General features: G+C 38.3%; 1 protein-coding gene across 2 annotated transcripts; it reads left to right on the forward strand.

Annotated features, from left to right (window-relative positions):
* The first annotated feature begins 1498 nt into the window (after positions 1-1498).
* On the forward strand, positions 1499-12984 carry LOC121868558 (RNA polymerase II subunit A C-terminal domain phosphatase-like). 2 transcript variants are annotated; one of them, XM_042369299.1, is made up of 10 exons: positions 1499-1664; positions 3564-3721; positions 4423-4576; positions 5303-5428; positions 5677-5918; positions 6540-6754; positions 7062-8233; positions 9651-9813; positions 10394-10543; positions 10910-12984. In XM_042369299.1, the coding sequence occupies exons 1-10, from the start codon at positions 1599-1601 to the stop codon at positions 11209-11211; spliced, it is 2748 nt and encodes a 915-aa protein (XP_042225233.1). In that variant the 5' UTR covers positions 1499-1598; the 3' UTR covers positions 11212-12984. The 2 variants fall into 2 exon arrangements, with proteins under 2 accessions (XP_042225233.1, XP_042225234.1); XM_042369300.1 differs by having other exon boundaries at positions 1501-1664; positions 9651-9807.
* Positions 12985-19208: the final 6224 nt, after the last annotated feature.

Raw genomic sequence — 19208 nt, forward strand, 5'->3', positions numbered from 1 at the left:
GGGAATAACAGACAGACAGTTAAATATATTCAGTAAAATCGTGATTGAAGTTTAAATTAATTCATAATGTATATATATATAAAGCAGGTATACAGTAAATATAGGTAGTGTTCTGGTTATGTTGACAGTACAAGGGCTCGAACCCCATTTAGGATTCGGTGTTTCCTAGTGGGTATCACCTGAAGATTAGCGCCCAAGATTATTTCATTTAAAGATTAAATACCCTTATACTACCTTGGGGTTAGGTTAGGGCTCTACTGGTTATGTTAGGACTTGTTAGATTAGGTCGGACTAGTTAGGTTAAAGTTAGGACTTGTTAATTTTACTTTTATCCTCTTCACTGATCGGCTCGTTAACCACTTGGGCGATCGGTCAAGTCTGTTACGCACTGTTGGCAAGTACTGGGCATGCACCGGTTCCTGAACCTGCTCCAGTGTAGGTTAGGTCTGGTTAGGTTAGTTTAGGACTGTTTCGGTTAGGATAGATATGATTAGGTTAAGTTAATTTACCCGCAAAATGTCAATGTTCCTTCGACACTTCTGGTCAAATGGTATGATAGAAATCTTTGTGACCACCATCGCTTCCTGGGTCAACAATCACGTAAGGTCAAGGCTGTAGGAGGTCTAATAACGTTTTTAACTTAAGATTCACATGGTTCAGCTTGACGTGATTTTGAACTCGAATATTGTACTTCCTTGTGACTCTGACCTTCACTTTCGGGTAAAAGGATCAGACTTTTGTATGGTATCTGGTAATGTATGTGTGTTAGTGAACCTGTTCTTACAGGTATAGAAAGAATGGTCTTATTATCATAACGAAACTGTTGTTTATATTAGGAGAGCACAATATGCCGTTTGAAAACTACTGTAATTATATTTGTCTGTTTAACTGAAAGGAAAATAGCCCGTAATCCATGATACTTGTACAGCTAACTACAGTTCAACGGTTTTCTAGAAATTTCATTACATTATGTAACCGCTGTTGATATTCCTGGATTCCTCTGGGGTCTTTCAATTACAAGCCCCCCCCCAAAAATCGTGTCATTTATGTGAACCTAATTATTTTATCATTGACTATTTTAATTCATATAATGTAATAATTTAAGGTTTGAGAAAAACAAATGAATCAAGCAAATTGGAAAACAATAGTTTAGGGAGATCAAAATATACCAAACAGATTTGTCAGTCGCCGGCCAAAAATTTTTGCGCCATTAATTGTTATTGTTATATGATGAGCTATTTGTGAAGTATATTCTAAATTTTCTTACTATAATATCTCAATAAAGATTTATGAATACTCAAATAATCTTAAAACTGGGTTAGAGAAATATATAATGCTAGCCAAATATTTTCCCGCCAATTATGGGAATGATGTTATTAGTGCCTTATTAATCATTCTTAAGATATATTTAAGGAAATAATATAATAATAATATTTATTTATGATTTATTAATAACCAGTAAAAGTAGATAATAATTTAGTCAAGAAAATATTCCCTATAAAATTTAATGTGGATCTACGGTGAGTTACGACGCAAAGCAAAACAAACAGGAGGACAACTACTAGAGGCGGCGGGTGAACTACAGATGCAACACCACCATGTTGCTCACCAGAGAGACATTCAGGGAGATAGACGTCGGCAGAAGCTGTGGGCAAGACTATAAGGTATGTCGCCATTGTTTAGGGACGGATTAAACAAACTGTCATGTCTTATCTGTGGGTTGTCGTGGAGGGTTATAGTCTTGTGGGGGGGTTAAGAAGGGGTTAAGGTTTTATCAGTAACTAGTAAGACATGTGGCTAGAGACCGGCCGTCATCCAGCTGGTATATATGACCTCTAGCCAATACCATTATTTAACCATAAATGGGATAAATAAGGGTTAAAACTATGGGGTTAAAGAAGGTTATCGTTTAGGGAAAGATTATGGTGATTTAGTGTAAGGAAGGGTTAAGAAGGTGTCAGCCATAACCTACCTGTTAGATAGTTATTACAGGTGAATTTTTGGACTCGAATTACCCAAGTTGGTCATTATTGGGTTGTGAGACTTGATTTACCCCATACTAAAAACCTCACTCAGTATAGATGTGTCTGTTTCAACGATAATATCTTGTTTTAGGGCATCACCTTATTGTCTTGGGGCTGTTATTATCGCTTTGGTCATCCAGTGAAGTTTAGGATTTTAAGTTTATGTTAGGTTGGGATAGGTTAGATTAGATTAGGCTAGGATAGGAGAGGTTAGGTTGGGTTAGGTTGAAAAATGTACAAATGTCTCAGGAATGAAAACAAATAGCTTACTAAACTTAATGGTACATATTTCAACATGTTAAAAATTGAAAACCTAACCTAAGCTAACCTAATATATATATATGAATCCACATCAGCCATTTGCATGAACTTTCATGTTTTGACCATGTAATCCCCCCCCCCCCCCCCCCACCTCCTCCACCCAACTCTTAATACAAGGTCAGATCCTAAAAGTCGCAGATACGGGCTTCGATCATACACTGAGACTTGTATTTAACGTGCTAATTAGCAGAGTGGAGTCCATTATATTGAGGTTCGTTAGATATAAAACCTCTATATAATAGCATACTTGGGAGAGTATGTACAGTTCGTTTTGTTAAGGTCCGTTAGATGTTAAATTGATATCCGTTAAAAGCAGTGTTTTTTTGTTTTTTTTACTGTATATTAACCCAATTTAACATAATTATTTTTTTTTCTCATATGCTAAAAAGTTGGTGTGGGATTATTTTTTCAGAATTTATTGCTTTTTTTATTTTATTTCCTGAACACAAATCTACAACGGCAACGACAGATAATCGACAATATTGCGAGAGTTTGGCCTTTTTTTTTCATAGGTGGGATTTTTTTTATTTATTTATTTCATTTTTTTATTAAGATAATAGATGAGGATAATTATTGTAGGTTAGGTTATGTAGGTTAAGTCTGATAGGTTAGATTAGGTTGAGTAAGGTAGTTTAGGTTAGTTAGTTTAGATTAGGTTAGGTAGTTTTGGTAAGGTTAAGTTAAATTAATTATTTCAGTTAAGGTTATGTAGTTTAATTTTGATAGGTTAGGTAGTTTAAGTTGGTTTATTTTATGAATGAGAAATTATATAATATACTGAACTGTAGTTGATTAGCCATTCTGTCTATCTGGTGTTGGACGAAGTTATAAAATGATAATCACAGTAAATGTTTTCCTCTTGTGCTTTTTTGCCTTTTTTTTATCATGTAGCCAAAATTAAGGTTCCCTGTTTAGTTCAGAAGTCAAAAGTGCATGAGGTTTTGTATGAGAAACACTTTACCACCTGTGTGTTGTGTATTATGTGTGTTGTAGTGTGGTGTGGAAGAGGAATGCCATAGAAGAACACATAAGTTACAATGCATGAATGTGTGTAAAGTGACGGCTGCTTACTTGAACGGGTGTAAAGTGACAGCCGCTGAAGGGACACTCTGTAGTTGCTTATGACCCCGACAACCTACTACAGGGACAAGACTTGAAAGAGGACTATGAAATTTATTATATGAATGAAGGCTTAATAAATACTATATCTCTTAACAGGTTCTTAAAATCTACCCAAAGAAAGGAACCAACATCTTCCCAAAGCGACGTCTCTGTGAAGTCCAGTCTACGTCCGGAGAATGTATCATCATCAAGGCCAAGTATGCTGGAATAGTCACTCAGGTGCTCATCAACGTTGATGATACAATAGAAGATGGGTAAGTCCTGTGTTATGTGGCGTGTGTGTGTGTGTGATGTATTAGGTGGAGAGCAGGCAGTCATAAGTCCCATACCTGATGTAGTTGGTTAGGTGTCACTATGTCTTAATTATAAAGGTAAAACAATTAGACACCTGTGTATAATACCTATGTTACTGACTGATTCTGTAACCTTTTAAGTGCAGTCTAAATGTTGAACTCGAAACAGGCTTGAACTGGCTATGCTAAGACTTTAACTAACTTATGTAGCTTCAACAATGATCTGGGATGTCACCAGTTCATCTCAGGGTGTCAGAAGGTGTAAGGGAACGTGTTTGAGCATTGTTAATTTCCTGTTTTACCTCAATCACAGAAGGCCCTGGAAAATACCTAGACAATTAAGTTACATAATTACTTCCTCCTTGATTATAGTAATTAGGATTAACAGGAAAGACAAGCATTAGGCTGATGAAAAAAATTAAAATAATTTATAGTATCTTTGGTGGTGGAGAAATTGATAAATGATGGAGAAAAGCAAAAAAATTAGTTAAGGCTTTTGTTAAATATGTAAAGAAAATAGAAAGAACTGAAAGTATTTTTATTATTTACTGTTGTATCTTTTTTTTAAGTGTGTATATTGAGCATATGTCTTGAAGTAATAATACAGCAAATGAATATAGTCCATATATTTTCCTCATGTGATTCCCCCTGTGGCTCTACAGATGTGACATACTGGAACTTGAAGCATGTACCCACAATGCCTTGATGGGGAACATTTGTTGTGACTGTGGTGTTGTGTTTGATGAGAAAGACCTCCCAAAGACAGAAGCAGTGAGCATGCTTCACTCTGTACCTGACCTTAAGATTGCTAGAAATGTGAGTATTTTGTTGTGACTGGTGAAGCATTTTTTTGGTACATATGAAGAGTTTGTGTTGGGTAACGTTTTTAAAGATGTAGATAAATTGAAACTTACAAGAGAGATAGAAACAGGAGCCCTAAGTTGTGTTTCAAGTAGTTTCTGGCATCCCTGAATGTGAAATGAAAGCTAATTGAAAGTTTAGTGTTCCAGTTTTGACTTTACTTGCAAGTTTTATTTAATATTTTGTTCACATGACTATTTGAAACTTTTATTTTGAAGTTATCGTTAGTTTTTCTTTCCGTCCCTACTTATTTACAAACGCACCAATCCACACTTTGGAATATCTTCATTATATACTAAGCCTCTGGTACACAAAGGGGCAGTGTGGCTTGATACTGTACTGGGAACTCCTTCACTTCCCCATCTAGATAGTTAGGTACAGTACCCCTTTTTACAGCTGGGCAAACAGAGACTATCATAGCAACAAACCAGAGCACCTTAGTACAGTACTGGATGTGACTACTCCATCCACACAGCTGTTGCACACCAAATAAATCCTGTTTTGTCTCATGTAGGCCCAGATCTCAAATGCTTTTCCATATTTAGGGAGGAATTTGACTGTGTATGAATTTATTCTCATTTAGGAGCAGTTTCTGATTTTTTTAGGTAAATTACTGTAAAGGAAAAGGAGGTGATATAGGTGAACACTTTATTATTATTATTATTACGTTATTGTCTCCAGGAAGCCCAAAAGCTCGGTAAAGAAGACATAAGGAATCTATTGAAGCAGCGGAGACTTGTGTTGCTAGTAGACTTGGACCAGACATTGATCCATACGACAAATGATAATATTCCAGCAAATTTGAAGGTAAGTTTGGCTATGTCTGCTGTAGCCTTATAGAAATTAGCCATAGTAACACATAAGGTCTTTTCATGGTAGACAAACTGAAGCAGGTAGGTAGATATTGCATTATTTTACCTTAGTGTACTGTATTGTGATTCTTCTCTTCTCTCCAAGTATTATTGTTTATTTCTATGCTTTATTTCTTCCAGGATAGACAGTAGTGTAGTTATTTCCAAGTACAGTATTGTTTTTTATTTATTTATTTCCCCCAGGACGTTTACCACTTCCAAATCAACTATGGCGGCCCGTGGTATCATGCCAGACTGCGGCCACACACAAAGGTCTTTCTAGAGAAGGTATCCAAGTACTATGAGCTTCACATCAGTACTTTCGGCGTGAGGGAATATGCTCACCACATAGCCCACTTCCTGGATCCAGACCGATTGTTGTTTGGTCAGAGGATTCTCTCTAGAAATGAATGCCTCGATATGATGTCGAAAAAGGCCAACCTTGAGTAAGATATTTAGATTTTATTTAGATTTTTTTTGGGGGGGGGGGGTATTTTTTTATTTTTCGTATCATTGGAAGTAATTTTTTTGGTTCCTCGCCAGAAAACCAATACCTCTTTTTTATTATTGTTTGAATTTATTTCGGTATTTTCTTATTTTTCACATCACGTCATTCGAAAGTACAGTAATTTTCTTTTTTGTTCCTCACCAATAAACCAATTCTTCTTGATTCTCATTGTACTCATAGATAGTTAAATATCACAGTTCTTTTCCAGTGATGTTTCTTCTTTTTGTAACTGAATGTCCGATGAGGAGGTTAAAAGCCCCGCCCATCACGCCTCCATCATGGGAAAAGAGGCTAACAAGAGTAGTAGATGATATAACTCAAGAGGGATATAAGACGTGATATTAATTTAACCTTATTTTGTGGTGTTTGTGTTTTGGTTACAGTATTATATTGTATATGTTCACTGTATTTTACTTGTTCATAATATTGTTCATGTTTAAATTACAATATTGTTTATGTTCACTGTATTGTTCATGTTTAATTTACTGTATTCTTGTATCAGTGCTGTTGTATTCTTCATGTCTTAAACACATTATTGTTTTTTTGTATTAATTGGCAGTTCTCTCTTCCCGTGCGGAGACAATCTCGTCTGCATCATCGATGATCGGACTGATGTGTGGAACCTCTCCCCCAACGTCGTACAGGTCATTCCCTACCACTTCTTCAGACACACGGGAGACATCAACGCTCCTCAGGGTCTCCAGAAGAAGGAAAATGACGACCGAGAGGGCATAGACTTCAAGGATTTGAAAAAGTGCAATATTAAAACTGTTGGTAAGTAAGTGGGTGTGTGTGATGTGGTTTAAGTGGGTAATGTTTAATTGTGTGAGGTGATGGAAGTAATTACTGTAACTACTAACTAAATACACATGTTGGGGCTGTAAGAGTGAATGAATGACAGTACAGAGAGAGAGAGAAAGTGTGTGTACTCTCAGTTTTAGTCTCCTTCTTATAGTGGGAAAAAGCTCAAAGGACTTAGTTGATTGATTGTACATTACTGTATTAAGAATTCATCACATACACAATGAACTACACTATGAATATATTAATGGGTTATATAATATAGCATTTATTTTCACAGGAGTTCCAACTGAGAACACTTTAGTAACGGATGAAGACGATAAGAAAAGTTACAGTTCAGATTCGGACAGTGACAAGGACGGTAAGGAGTTGATACCTGGCAAAATGGGCGATGTGTTTCATGGCAATGGTTCGGAAACGGCTGTACCCGAGACACAAGCAGAAGATAGTGAGAAAGATACTAAAGCAGTGGTACTTGACACAAAGGCAGAGAGTGGTGAGAAAGATACTAAAGAGGTGATACTCGAGACAAAAGCAGAAGAGAGTGAGACAGATACAAAAGCAGTGGTACTTGACACAAAGGCAGAGAGTGGTGAGAAAGATACTAAAGAGGTGGTACTCGACACAAAAGCCGAGAGTGGTGAGACAGATACAAAAGATGCGGAACCTGAAATTAAACTAGACAGTGACGTAGACTCGAGTAAACAAAGTGACGATTCGGTAATGCATTGTGATACAGAATTGACAGAGGGAAACGATAAAAAACCTAGTGAGAATAGTGATAGTTGTACGAGCGAACCAAACCAAACAGAATGTGCATTAAAACCCGATTCGGTGGCAGATAGAGAATTAACGGCCGATGGGGTTGAGGGTGCCGAGAACACGAACACAGAATGCAACGAGGTGAGAGTTGAGGATGGTAATGCCTTCCCGGGTGATGTAGAAATGGCGTACTGTAAAACGAAAGAGGAGGATGAATTGGAAGTGAAATTATGCGACAGAAACGAGAACGATGTCACGTCGAGTAAAAAGACGATAAACGCAGATAATGTATTTGACGTTGAGGATACTGACGATTACTTGTTGTACCTTGAAGATATCCTGAAAAAAATCCACAAAAGATTTTTCAAGGAGTATGATAAGACTCAGAATCAAAATGCCGAAGAGCAGGCGTTACCCGACCTGAAAACAATCGTGCCGACAGTTCGCCGGGAAGTTTTGAAGGGCGTCAACATAGTCTTCTCGGGGGTTGTTCCACAGCAGATGAGGCTACAGGAGTCTAAGGCTTACATGATCGCCGTGAGCTACGGGGCGATGGTATCCGAGAGACTCATCGTGAAGGCTAAAGGAGCTCCCGAGAGCGACGACAGAAAGAACTACACGACGCACGTGGTCGCGGCGAACCTGCACACGGAGAAAGTGAACTACGCTCGAAAACACAAATCCATAAAGGTATAACGTGGTTGAATTTCTAGTAAGTTGGTTTATGCAGCAGCTTAACCATTTTTTAATTGAGGATTGTTACAGTGGCATGATTTTTTTTTTTAATAACCTCGTTGAAGCTTTGTACTATAGCTTTGATTAGAATGTGTTCACCTACTATAAATATTTCTCATTTATTTAGCTGGGACTCCATATCCTTGTCGTTCTCCTCACGTGAAGGACCTCTTATAGCCTCTATGTCTGTTACAGGGTTTCCTCTAATTAAAGCAAGTTGGGTCTTGAAAATATAAGCTGTGTGTAGAGATCTGTTGTGGGCATTGAAAGGTAATTACAGTTTGTCTAGCTTTGTGTCTTCTCAGATCTGTTTTCTGGGTTTGTCGTGCTTGCATGCTGTTTGTTGATTTGTTCATAGACAGTGTCACAATAGTTGATATATTACAGTACTATCGGCTAACTCATACGAGCCATATGTTAGTACTCATTATGCTGAAATATTACGTTCTCTCTCTCTCTGACACTTTGTACTGTTGGCATCTTTGTGTTTTTACTACTAACGCACAGCTTCAAAAAATATAAATAAATAAATAAATAAATAAAAATCCCACAGATATTCCATAAATGTTGTTCCCTGCTTCCACCTCTTCCTATCTTATCAAGGTACTCAACCAATCACATTACTTTTCACGTATGTGCTATGTAGTCACTGTTACATGTGAGTACTGCTCGTTATGTTACAGTACTCTTTAAATATTACGTTAGTAGCTTACAGTAATGTCGGTTTGATAGAGGTTTCACATCTAACGAACCGTCGATATAACGGACTTTCCTCTCCTAGTGGTCCATTAAATAGAGATTCCACTGTATAGCTCTTGAGAAATAGTCCTTATGGATATTCCTACATGGTCTATTTTGCAGTACAGTATTTTACTGTCATTTGTTCACTATGTGGTTTGGCACTTTCTGACACAGACACATCACCTTTCCTGCTCACAGTGTGCGGTATGTTGGTTTATATGAATGGTTTTAACTTCATAACTTTATATCTTATGTGGGTGATTTTTTCCCAATCCAACCCAACCTTACCTTACCTTACCTTACTTTACTTTACTTTACTTTACTTTACTTTACTTTACTTTACTTTACTTTACTTTACCTTATCTTATCTTACCCAACTTACCCTACCTAACTCAGTTTACCCAACCCTCTGGGAGAGCTTGGGGTGCCTCTTGTCTTTTCCTGGCGGTTCTTCAACCTAGTGCAAGACTTTAGTGAACGTCCCTCGAGAAGAAAGTTTCATTGGCATTTTAGTCAGTGATCAGTATGGGGGATACATCCTTTGCCTGTTGTGTGGTCGTCTTTGTTGTATAATTATTTCCATTCTGTCGATCTTACATCATTTGCATCTTTGATTTATACTGATCTACAGGTCGTCACCCCAAACTGGTTGTGGAAATGTGCAGAAAGATGGGAACTTGTAGAGGAGCGGCTCTTTCCTCTGAGCAAGGAGACAGAGAAGGAGATCCAGCGGCTTCCACCACACCACTGCTTCACCCCCGACCTCTCGTTACTAAGATATAACTCAGGTACAGGTGAGACACATATAAAACTCTTCAAGTCTTTTATTGATAAATGGTCTTATATTTAACTTGACTTTATTATTGGTAGATTAGTTTGGGAAATGTTAACAAAAGAAAATATTGGTGATTAATTAATTTTTCATGTATATTAACAATAACACAGTAAAGCATTCACCTGTTACCAATATTAACACCAAAAACAGATACAGTAGAGCTCAGTCAGTGGGTTAAATTCTTCATTGTGTGCTTCCCTTAAGTTGAATTTAGAAGTGAATCTATTCGACGTAGCAGATGGCCAGATATATAATTTTCTCACGTTATTGATTTGTTCAGTTTTATAGTAAGTTTGAATGAAGCTGCTGTACTGATTTCTTTATTTGCTACAGTCTAAATAAAGCCAATGAGGTGGTTTAAAGTTTACTCATTAAACAATAATTATCTGAGTACTATCCAGGAGTTGCAGTTTTCATTCTATAATTCATCAATCCCACCAAGTAGAGATAGATTTTTAAGTGACTGTACCCATAACTTGATCTCCTGTTGCAACTACTGTACTGTACTGCTTGATTTGACGTTCCATCTATCATTGCAGAGCAGACTGAGGCAGGTCCAAGCGGCAGAACCAGAACGGCAAGTGGAAGTCTTATGGAGGAATATATCACTCTCACGGATATGAGGATCATAGGCCACGACGATAAGAATAATATGTCGGAGGAGGTCCAAAACACCCTCAGTGACGATGGTAAGGTGTTTAGCTTATAGGTGTGTAACCCCTTCCCCTCTCACCTGTCCCCTCTTCTTTACAAATTGTATATACTGCACCTCTCTCTCCCTCCCTCCATCCCTCATAACTGTTCCTCTCTTATATCTCTTATCTTACTCTCTCTCTCACTACCTAAAATTTGATCCATACCATAAGATCAGAAAACAAGGAATATACCTGTAAAATGAGTTGACTTGCCCAAGACCTTGTACGTATTAACAGTAATTACCTCTCCTATATCTAGCAGAACAGATTATTTTCACTATGTACTCGACTGATTTACATTACTTGAGATGTGTTTGTTAAGATGTGATGGTAAATAATTCTCATCTGTTCCCTTGAAAGACGAATCTGACGATGATGAGGGAGATGCCTCGGACGGTGACACATCGACCACTAATGGAGAAAATGACGAGGAAGAGGATGAAGAAGAGGGCCCTCGCAGGAAGAGGTCCAAGAGCACGATAGAGCATGACGACTTGGCACGCAATGATGAAGAAGAGGAGATGGAGAATGAAGACGAACTCCCGAGTGTTATATTTAGACAAGGTGGGGGTCTGCCCAGTGACGACAGTGATGATGGAGAGAGTGAAGATGAAGGAAACTTGAGTCAGATGGGTGCTGACCTTGAGAGTCTGTTAGATTAGCTTGAAACAAACAGTACAAATAGGAGTTAATTATAAGGCTATTAAGTTCATTATCTGTACAGGAATACCTCGCTATTCGCAGCCCCGCTTATCCGTAATTGATATTTTAACGCCCCTATTCGATATTCGCAGAGCACACCCCGCTTATTCGCAAAGAAAAGTTACGACGCCCTACAGTAATATTTCAAACCATGCAGGCTGGCCACATGACCCGTGCGGTTTAGAGATTAGTGAAGTTCAATGGCACCGGTCACACAGAGCACGCGTGGGAGACGCTCACCCCACGCCTCTACCCTTACTTCCTAACCGCTGCGTGAAAAGCATGCCGGGCATTATAGAATTCTTCATATGGCAGTGGTAAATGCTCGTTTAAATGTTGACACTTGTTTACAAATGTACTCACACAGACACTCACTCAGTCACCGACGCACACACACCTTGTTCTTTTGTATTGTTTTCATGATATTGTAGTTATTTTATTGTATTATATGGAGTGTACTGTACCTGTATATCGAGAAAAATGTTGATATTAAATAAGAAATATGAAGAACGGGTGTGTGGATTTGGCGTGTCACCAAGTTGTACTCTCCCCCTACCAGGCCAAGCTGTGTTATTGTTATTTTTCAACTCTTATTTTTGGGTAGAATTACATAATGTTAATATATTTTTTCTCTGTTATATGCATTCACAATCCTTCGTACAGAATGTGCAAAAGTAAATTAAAATAAATGATATAAGGTCATAAACATTTCTTATGTGCGTTTGGATCGTGGGATGAGGAGGGATCTCAGCTGCTCCAGTCTCCTGTGTCCTGCATATAGTGATACTGTTGCTAACTGGCATTTTTTTTTTTTTTATTCATTCCTCACCTTTACTGCTACGACTGTACTGTATACAGAGCACGCGACCCTGGTACCTTATAGCCTCGGATAATTAAGAGTATATATCGTAAAATATGTGGTGAAATTTCCGGTTGGGAACGCATCCCTCCCCTTTGTTTACATTTTTTCTTATGGGGAAAATTGCATTGATATTCGCAAATTCATTATTCACAATGATGACTTTTTGGAACGCATCCTTTGCAATAACTGGGGTATTCCTGTATACCTCTTCCACTCTGGTGTGGGTTGGGTCAAGGGTTGGAAACCTTAGAGAAGTAAAGGAGACAAAGAATATTGTTTTAACCTGTTACTTTCTCTGGCTGTCTCCACCACTCCCCCCTTCTGTGAGGTCTCTGTGCCCCTTGATCCACCTAACACACAAGAAGGATAGGAAAGAAGATGACTGATAATGCCGATATGTTTTTGAGTGTTCAAAAAACAGTGATAACTGAAGTAAAAGTTCAGGGACATAATTTGTAATTCTGGTGAGCTTTTAATTATGATTCTTAGAGTTTCTTTTTGTAAATTGCGGATCTCGCTTATATAATTTTTGTGAATAAATTGCCATCACAGTGTTCCAGCATTCAGTCAGATGATGAATTTGTTTTTATTTGAAAATTATTATTATAATTATCATTATTATTATTATCTATTGTTAATGTTACATTCAGTCCTATTTTTTTTGCAGAAAACTTAAGGACTCCTCTACTGTCAGTGTTACAAATCTTTTAATATCAGAGGTACATTATTTTTACAGATATAAGGAATATACCATTATAGGTCTTACTTCATTTATTGATGGATTTTTATAACTTTTAATAAATGATGTATTTAATTTTTCATTTTAAAAAGAAACTATGAATGTAGCATAGCAAAGAAGGAAATGTTTTTATATGAATTATTATTTCACCTTTAAACCCAATAAATGAAACCAACGTCATCAACACCATCATTGTTTTTCGGCCATTTTCCACAGATGAGTCGTGGATTAGCCGTGATAACATAAATAATGATCGTTCTCCGTGCTGTGTGGCCGCCTGCAGTCTCTTGCGTCAGGTTCTTAATGCTAGGAAATGAATACAATAAGAGCTGATAGAAAGGTAATGAAGTTGATGTATTAAGAAATTAGAGAGGTAAAAGGGAATCTTTGAATGCTGTCCTGGAAGGTGTAGCTTAATTAAAACTTAGGAATATATGTGAAAGAATCTGGAGTATGTGTCTGTAGGTTTGAAGAAAATTGATATTTAGTGTAAACCAAGAAGAAATAAGTAGACAAGGGAGACAATTGAATGTGTAATCTGACCTCAGTTGTATGATGTACTTTGTGGCAATGTTGTGATCCAATCTTGGCACATTGGTAAACCTATTAAGTTGAAATTATACACTATAGGTATTTTTTTATATGATGGTGTATTATATTCAAACCACATGAAAAGGTAATACAGTATTCTCAAAAGCTTTCGTTATCCATATTTTACGTTATTACTTAGCCACCATCTACCTTGCCCTAAATATGGGGGCTTTTTTTTTTTTAAGAAATGCAGTTAAGGGCAGAGGAAACTTGTGCTGAATACATATGAAAAGAGCAGTACAATTTGATCCCAATGTGAAGTTACTGTAAATTGGGGCCATCAATTGGAAACAAGTAACTAAATATGTTAATTAAGTTCTGGATATTTAAGCTTCGACTCTTAGCAAGGAAGTGGGAAGTAACTGATATTTCTCAGGTTCTTTGTAATCTGGAAAGTTCAGTTAATAATTTGTTTATATCTTAATTTACTGCTTTGGCGGGTAAAGGAAGTAGATAACGTGTTAATCCCTCGATTGTTCCACATGAGTTTGTCATTTATTGTCTGGTCACTCGTCAAAGAAAACGCAATCTCGGAGGCATTGATGGAGACTAGTACGGAACTATATCAAAAGCCATTGCACTAAAATTTACTCTAAGATTTATTAACGTGGTGCTTATTAAAATAAAAGGTAATGATGATTGTTACGAAAACTGAGAAATTGACCAACCATCCGAATAGCTAGTTGGCTGTTAAGTGGTAAAACGATGAAAGAAATTCATCATGGCAAAGAAACAATTATAAAAAAATCCTATTAATGATGTGTTTACATTTACAGATATAAGAACAATATAATGAAACAACTGATTTAGATAAAAAGACAACAGTTCTCGGTACCTTTAATAATGCAACTACGTATTCTTAACACATTGTGCTGTATAAATACAAATAGAGAAATTTAATATTCAGTCTATACATTGTGTTACGGTGTTTATTCATATGTAAAATAATAAATAATCGTGGGTGGCAAATATTGAACAAGAGACGCAGCTGGTGACTCAGTTGTGGGGATCAGCTGTGAGCGAGGCGGAGTCTGCGCACTGCTGTTGTTGACAAACATCACAGTCACCGCGAGAACACCTGTACGAGTTGGTTTACTGTGTATCATGAGTGACTGAGGTAAATTAAGACAAGACAGTTAGTGAGGATTGTTATAGTGTAATGACGTGACCTTGACAGTGATTTTGGGTGAAGATATTGAGGGAAAACCGCGACACACTGTCACAAAATAGCGAGAAGTGTTCAGTTGTTTTTTTTGACGACCACCGCCCACCACTGCTGGCTACTGTCAGTTCTCTAACCACTAAGTGTCTAAACTTTGCAGGTGAGTGATGAAGTGCTCTTATTTAACCACTTAATAGATTGACCTTGGTTAATAACTTCCCGGAGAGCTTTAAAGGACTAACTGGGTTACCGGGATCAATGTAATGTGATCCATGTAACTGGATCACCGTCACCCTCCCGGTCAGGAGTTAGGACTCGGAGGGAGGAATGACTGGGGTAACTCCGAGACTCAATTACTCAACTCAACTACAGGAATTTAATAAAAGCCACAAATATAATTATTTTAATAAAATTGTAATATATACAACCAGTTATCCCAAGTCTTCCTTTATGTAAGTCCTGGGAGTGTGAGTTAACAGATTGGTGAAATACATTTACCTTTCCTGAGTCTATTGATGAATGGTTAAAGTATATGTTAGTCAATTGTATTTCTTTGTATTGATCTTATTATGTATAAAAAAGGAAAGTTGATAACCTGAAGAATAACCACCTAACCTAACTTTACCTAATTTGACCTGACCTAATATAACTTAACCTAATTTATCCATAGTTTAATGTAACTACTGTATACCTATCCTTACCATAAATTAAAGTACATTATTCTTTAACTCGATATTCCTGGAACATAACTTTATTTTAATGGATCACCTGAATAATCACTACCCCAGTTTATTTCTCCTAAAGATTAACCAACATTACTGTATTGGGTGTGATGAGGTTAGGTTAGGTTAGGTTTGCATTAGGGTGGTTAATCTTCAGGTGAAATAAGCTGGGGTGGTGATACTTCAGGTGATCGAATTAAATATCTCACGGTGATTCTCTCGGCTGCTTGTGATCACCGTTGCTAGAATTTTAGTCGAGATATAAATTAAGGAACTCTTTACAACCTTGACAAGTAGTTATTATTGATAGTTAAAGCATTAATTTTCGTTTTATTAGTTGCAAGATATATACAGGGTGTCTCAAATGTAACAAATTTTGCCTCCTAGATTTATGCGGTGATTGTGTGATGTCTCGCATTCAAAAGCAATATTGTTCTCGCTTGTTGATGTGTGGTATTGTGAGAGACATCTGTATCAACAAGTAAAGACAATATTGCTTTCGTAATAAAAGAATTCATGCTGTTACCACAAAGATATATGAAGTTGTTTGTATACATTATTTATTTAAGGTTTAAAGAGCTCTAATCATTGCTCTAATAATTATAAAAGCAAATTTTATTATTTAAAAAAAAAAATCTAATCTTTCCACCAATAGTAAGATTATCACAGCCATTCTCTCTGACTATGAAACTTTTATTTACATGATATTACTAAGATCAGAATGAGATGTGGTATAAGACTCTTAGCATGAAAGACACTGTACGGTACCTTCTAAATGTCATGGTAATTGTCTAGAACAGTTGCACGCATGATCAAGTAATTCTGTGTTTAATTGTCTGTAGCCGGTAGAACAAAATTGCCTCTTACTGTGCCTCAAGAATATTGCATCTCCAGTCACAGTGTAAGTTGGTTAATAATCGTTACAGTATAATAATTACAGTATGTTGGATTTGAAATACATTACAACTTGAGGAATTACTCCTGAGATTTGATTACAGTGTTTTTTTTGTAATGTGAATTAAGTTATGTGAATTTTGCAAGGACTTAGCATATGCTTTATGTGAAGTTTACATGAACATGGGACCTTACCTTACCCAATATCATACAGTACATGTTAAAGTACTGTATACATATACAGTATACATGCTCCCCTCCCATCCATGTGTATGTATGCGTGTTGCCCAAAGCTAAACAATCTATATTATGGTAAATATATACAGTACACTGAGTGGGATAATGACACTATTGGAACGACTTTCCATAATGTGTTTCTATTAAGCGGATGCAATATATAATGTGTGTGTGTGTGTGTGTGTTTGTGTGTGTGTGTGTGTGTGTGTGTGTGTGTGTTGTGGTATGTTGATAGAAAGATAGAATAGATATTTATTCAGTAAATATCGCCATAAATAATTTGTTGGGCCTACAAGTATATATTTGGAACGACCACTGTGAGACTCAAGTATCAAGGACGACCACTATAAGACTCGGTTATCAAGGACGACCACTATAAGACTCGGTTATCAAGGACGACCACTATAAGACTCGGCTATCAAGGACGACCACTATATGACTCAGTATCAAGGACGACCACTATTAGACTCAGTATCGAGGACGACCACTATAAGACTCAGTATCGAGGGCGACCACTATAAGACTCAGCTATTGAGGACGACCACTATAAGACTCAGTATCAAGGACGACCACTATAAGACTCGGCTATCAAGGACGACCACTATAAGACTCAGTATCAAGGACGACCACAAGACTCAGCTATCCAGGACGACCACTGACTCCAGTATCAAGGACGACCACTATAAGACTCAGTATCAAGGACGACCACTATAAGACTCCAGTATCAAGGACGACCACTATAAGACCAGTATCAGGACGGCACTATAAGACTCAGCTATCAGGACGACCACTATAAGACTCGGCTATCAGGGACGACCACTATAGACTCAGCTATCGAGGGGCACTATAGACTCAGCTATCGGGCGACCACTAGACTCAGCTATCAGGACGACCACTATAAGACTCAGCTATCAGGACGACCACTATAAGACTCAGTATCAGGACGACCACTATAAGACTCAGTATCGAGGACGCACTATAAGACTCAGTATCAGGACGACCACTATAAGACCCAGCTATCAAGGGCGACCACTATAAGACTCGCTATCAAGGACGACCACTATAAAGACCAGCATCAAGGACGACCACTATAAGACTCAGTATCGAGGGCGACCACTATAAGACTCAGCTATCGAGGGCGACCACCTGTGTGTGTGTTTGTTTGCTGGGTTCTGAGACTCGGGACGTAATCCAGGGGTCGGGTTACACGGCAGAGTTCACTGTTGGTCGTTAAAACCCGGATGTTTAGTTCTGGTTGTGTTTGTGTGTTTGGGGAGGCGTGTGTGTGTGTGTGCGCCAGTGATGGTGTATGTGTGTGTGATTGTGTATGTGTGTCTGTATGTGGGTTTGTTTGTTCGTCTGTCAGTGTGATTGAGTCTGCCTGTGTGTGTGTGTGTGTGTGTGTGTCGTGCCAGTGTGGTTGTCTGTGTCTGTTTATAAATATAGTTTCTTTGTATGTCATATATGTCTGTTTCTTTGTGTTGGCTTATGTGTGTGTGTGTGTGTGTGTGTTCTGTTCGTTCTTCAGGTAAATTCCTCGTCAGTTTTGAAGTTGTTTATGGTGGGTCCTGATTGGCTGGGTCCATTTTCCGGATTAACCAATTAGCGGGCGCCAAGAATTAGCCAATTGATTAAGATTGGTTCCGACGTCGCCGCTTCTTAAGATTCAGGTCATGATTGGCCGACGGTGTGACGGGGATGTGTTACGTTACAGGGAGATGTGACGTGACGGGGGGATGTTACGTGACAGGGAGTGTGACGTGACTGGAAGGGTGTGTGACGGGACTGGAAGGTGTGACGGGACAGTAATAAGTCTCTCTCTCTCTCTCTCCTCCTCTCTCTCTCCTCTCTCTCTCTCTCAATATCACAGGTGGCAGAACATTGCCCTCCACACACCACATAAATAAACACCCAACAAGCCCTTCTCTCTCTCTCTCTCTCTCTCTCTCTCTCTCTCTCTCTCTCTCTCTCTCTCTCTCTCTCTCTCTCTCTCTCCTCTCAACAACCAGAACGTGCCCTGCCACACACCACATAAATAAACACCCAACAAAGCCCTTCTCTCTCTCTCTCTCTCTCTCTCTCTCAACAACAGAACATTGCCCTGCCACACCATAAATAAACACCCAACAAGCCCTTCTCTCTCTCTCTCTCTCTCTCTCAACAACAGAACATTGCCCCACCACACACCCATAAATAAACACCCAACAAAGCCTCTCTCTCTCTCTCTCTCTCTCTCTCTCAACAGCAGGACATTGCTGCCACACACCACAAATAAACACCCAACAAAGCCCTTCTCTCTCTCTCTCTCTCTCTCTCTCTCTCTCTCTCTCTCTCAACAACAATCAGAACATTGCCTGCCACACACCACATAAATAAACACCCAACAGCCTTCTCTCTCCTCTCTCTCTCTCTCTCGCTCTCTCTCTCTCTCTCTCTCTCTCTCTCTCTCTCTCTCTCTCTCCTCTCTTCGGTGGCAGAACATTGCCCTGCCACACACCACATAAATAAACACCCAACAAAGCCCTTCCCCCCTCTCTCTCTCTCTCTCTCTCTCTCTCTCTCTCTCTCTCTCTCTCTCTCTCTCAACAACAGGTGGCAGAACATTGCCTGCCACACACCACATAAATAAACACCAACAAAAGCCCTTCTCTCTCTCCTCTCTCTCTCTCTCTCTCTCTCTCTCTCTCTCTCTCTCTCTCTCTCAACAACAGCACAGGTAGACATTGCCACACACACCCATAAATAAACCA

This window comes from Homarus americanus, unplaced genomic scaffold, assembly GCF_018991925.1.
Source record: "Homarus americanus isolate GMGI-L3 unplaced genomic scaffold, GMGI_Hamer_2.0 scaffold59495, whole genome shotgun sequence".
NCBI classification, from domain to species: domain Eukaryota; kingdom Metazoa; phylum Arthropoda; class Malacostraca; order Decapoda; family Nephropidae; genus Homarus; species Homarus americanus.

Coding starts and splice junctions, on each gene's coding strand:
- LOC121868558 (XM_042369299.1), top strand. CDS start 1,599: ATGTTGCTCACCAGAGAGACATTCAGGGAGATAGACGTCGGCAGAAGC. Junction 5,429..5,676: donor ATATTCCAGCAAATTTGAAG/GTAAGTTTGGCT, acceptor TATTTCCCCCAG/GACGTTTACCACTTCCAAAT. Junction 6,755..7,061: donor GTGCAATATTAAAACTGTTG/GTAAGTAAGTGG, acceptor TTATTTTCACAG/GAGTTCCAACTGAGAACACT.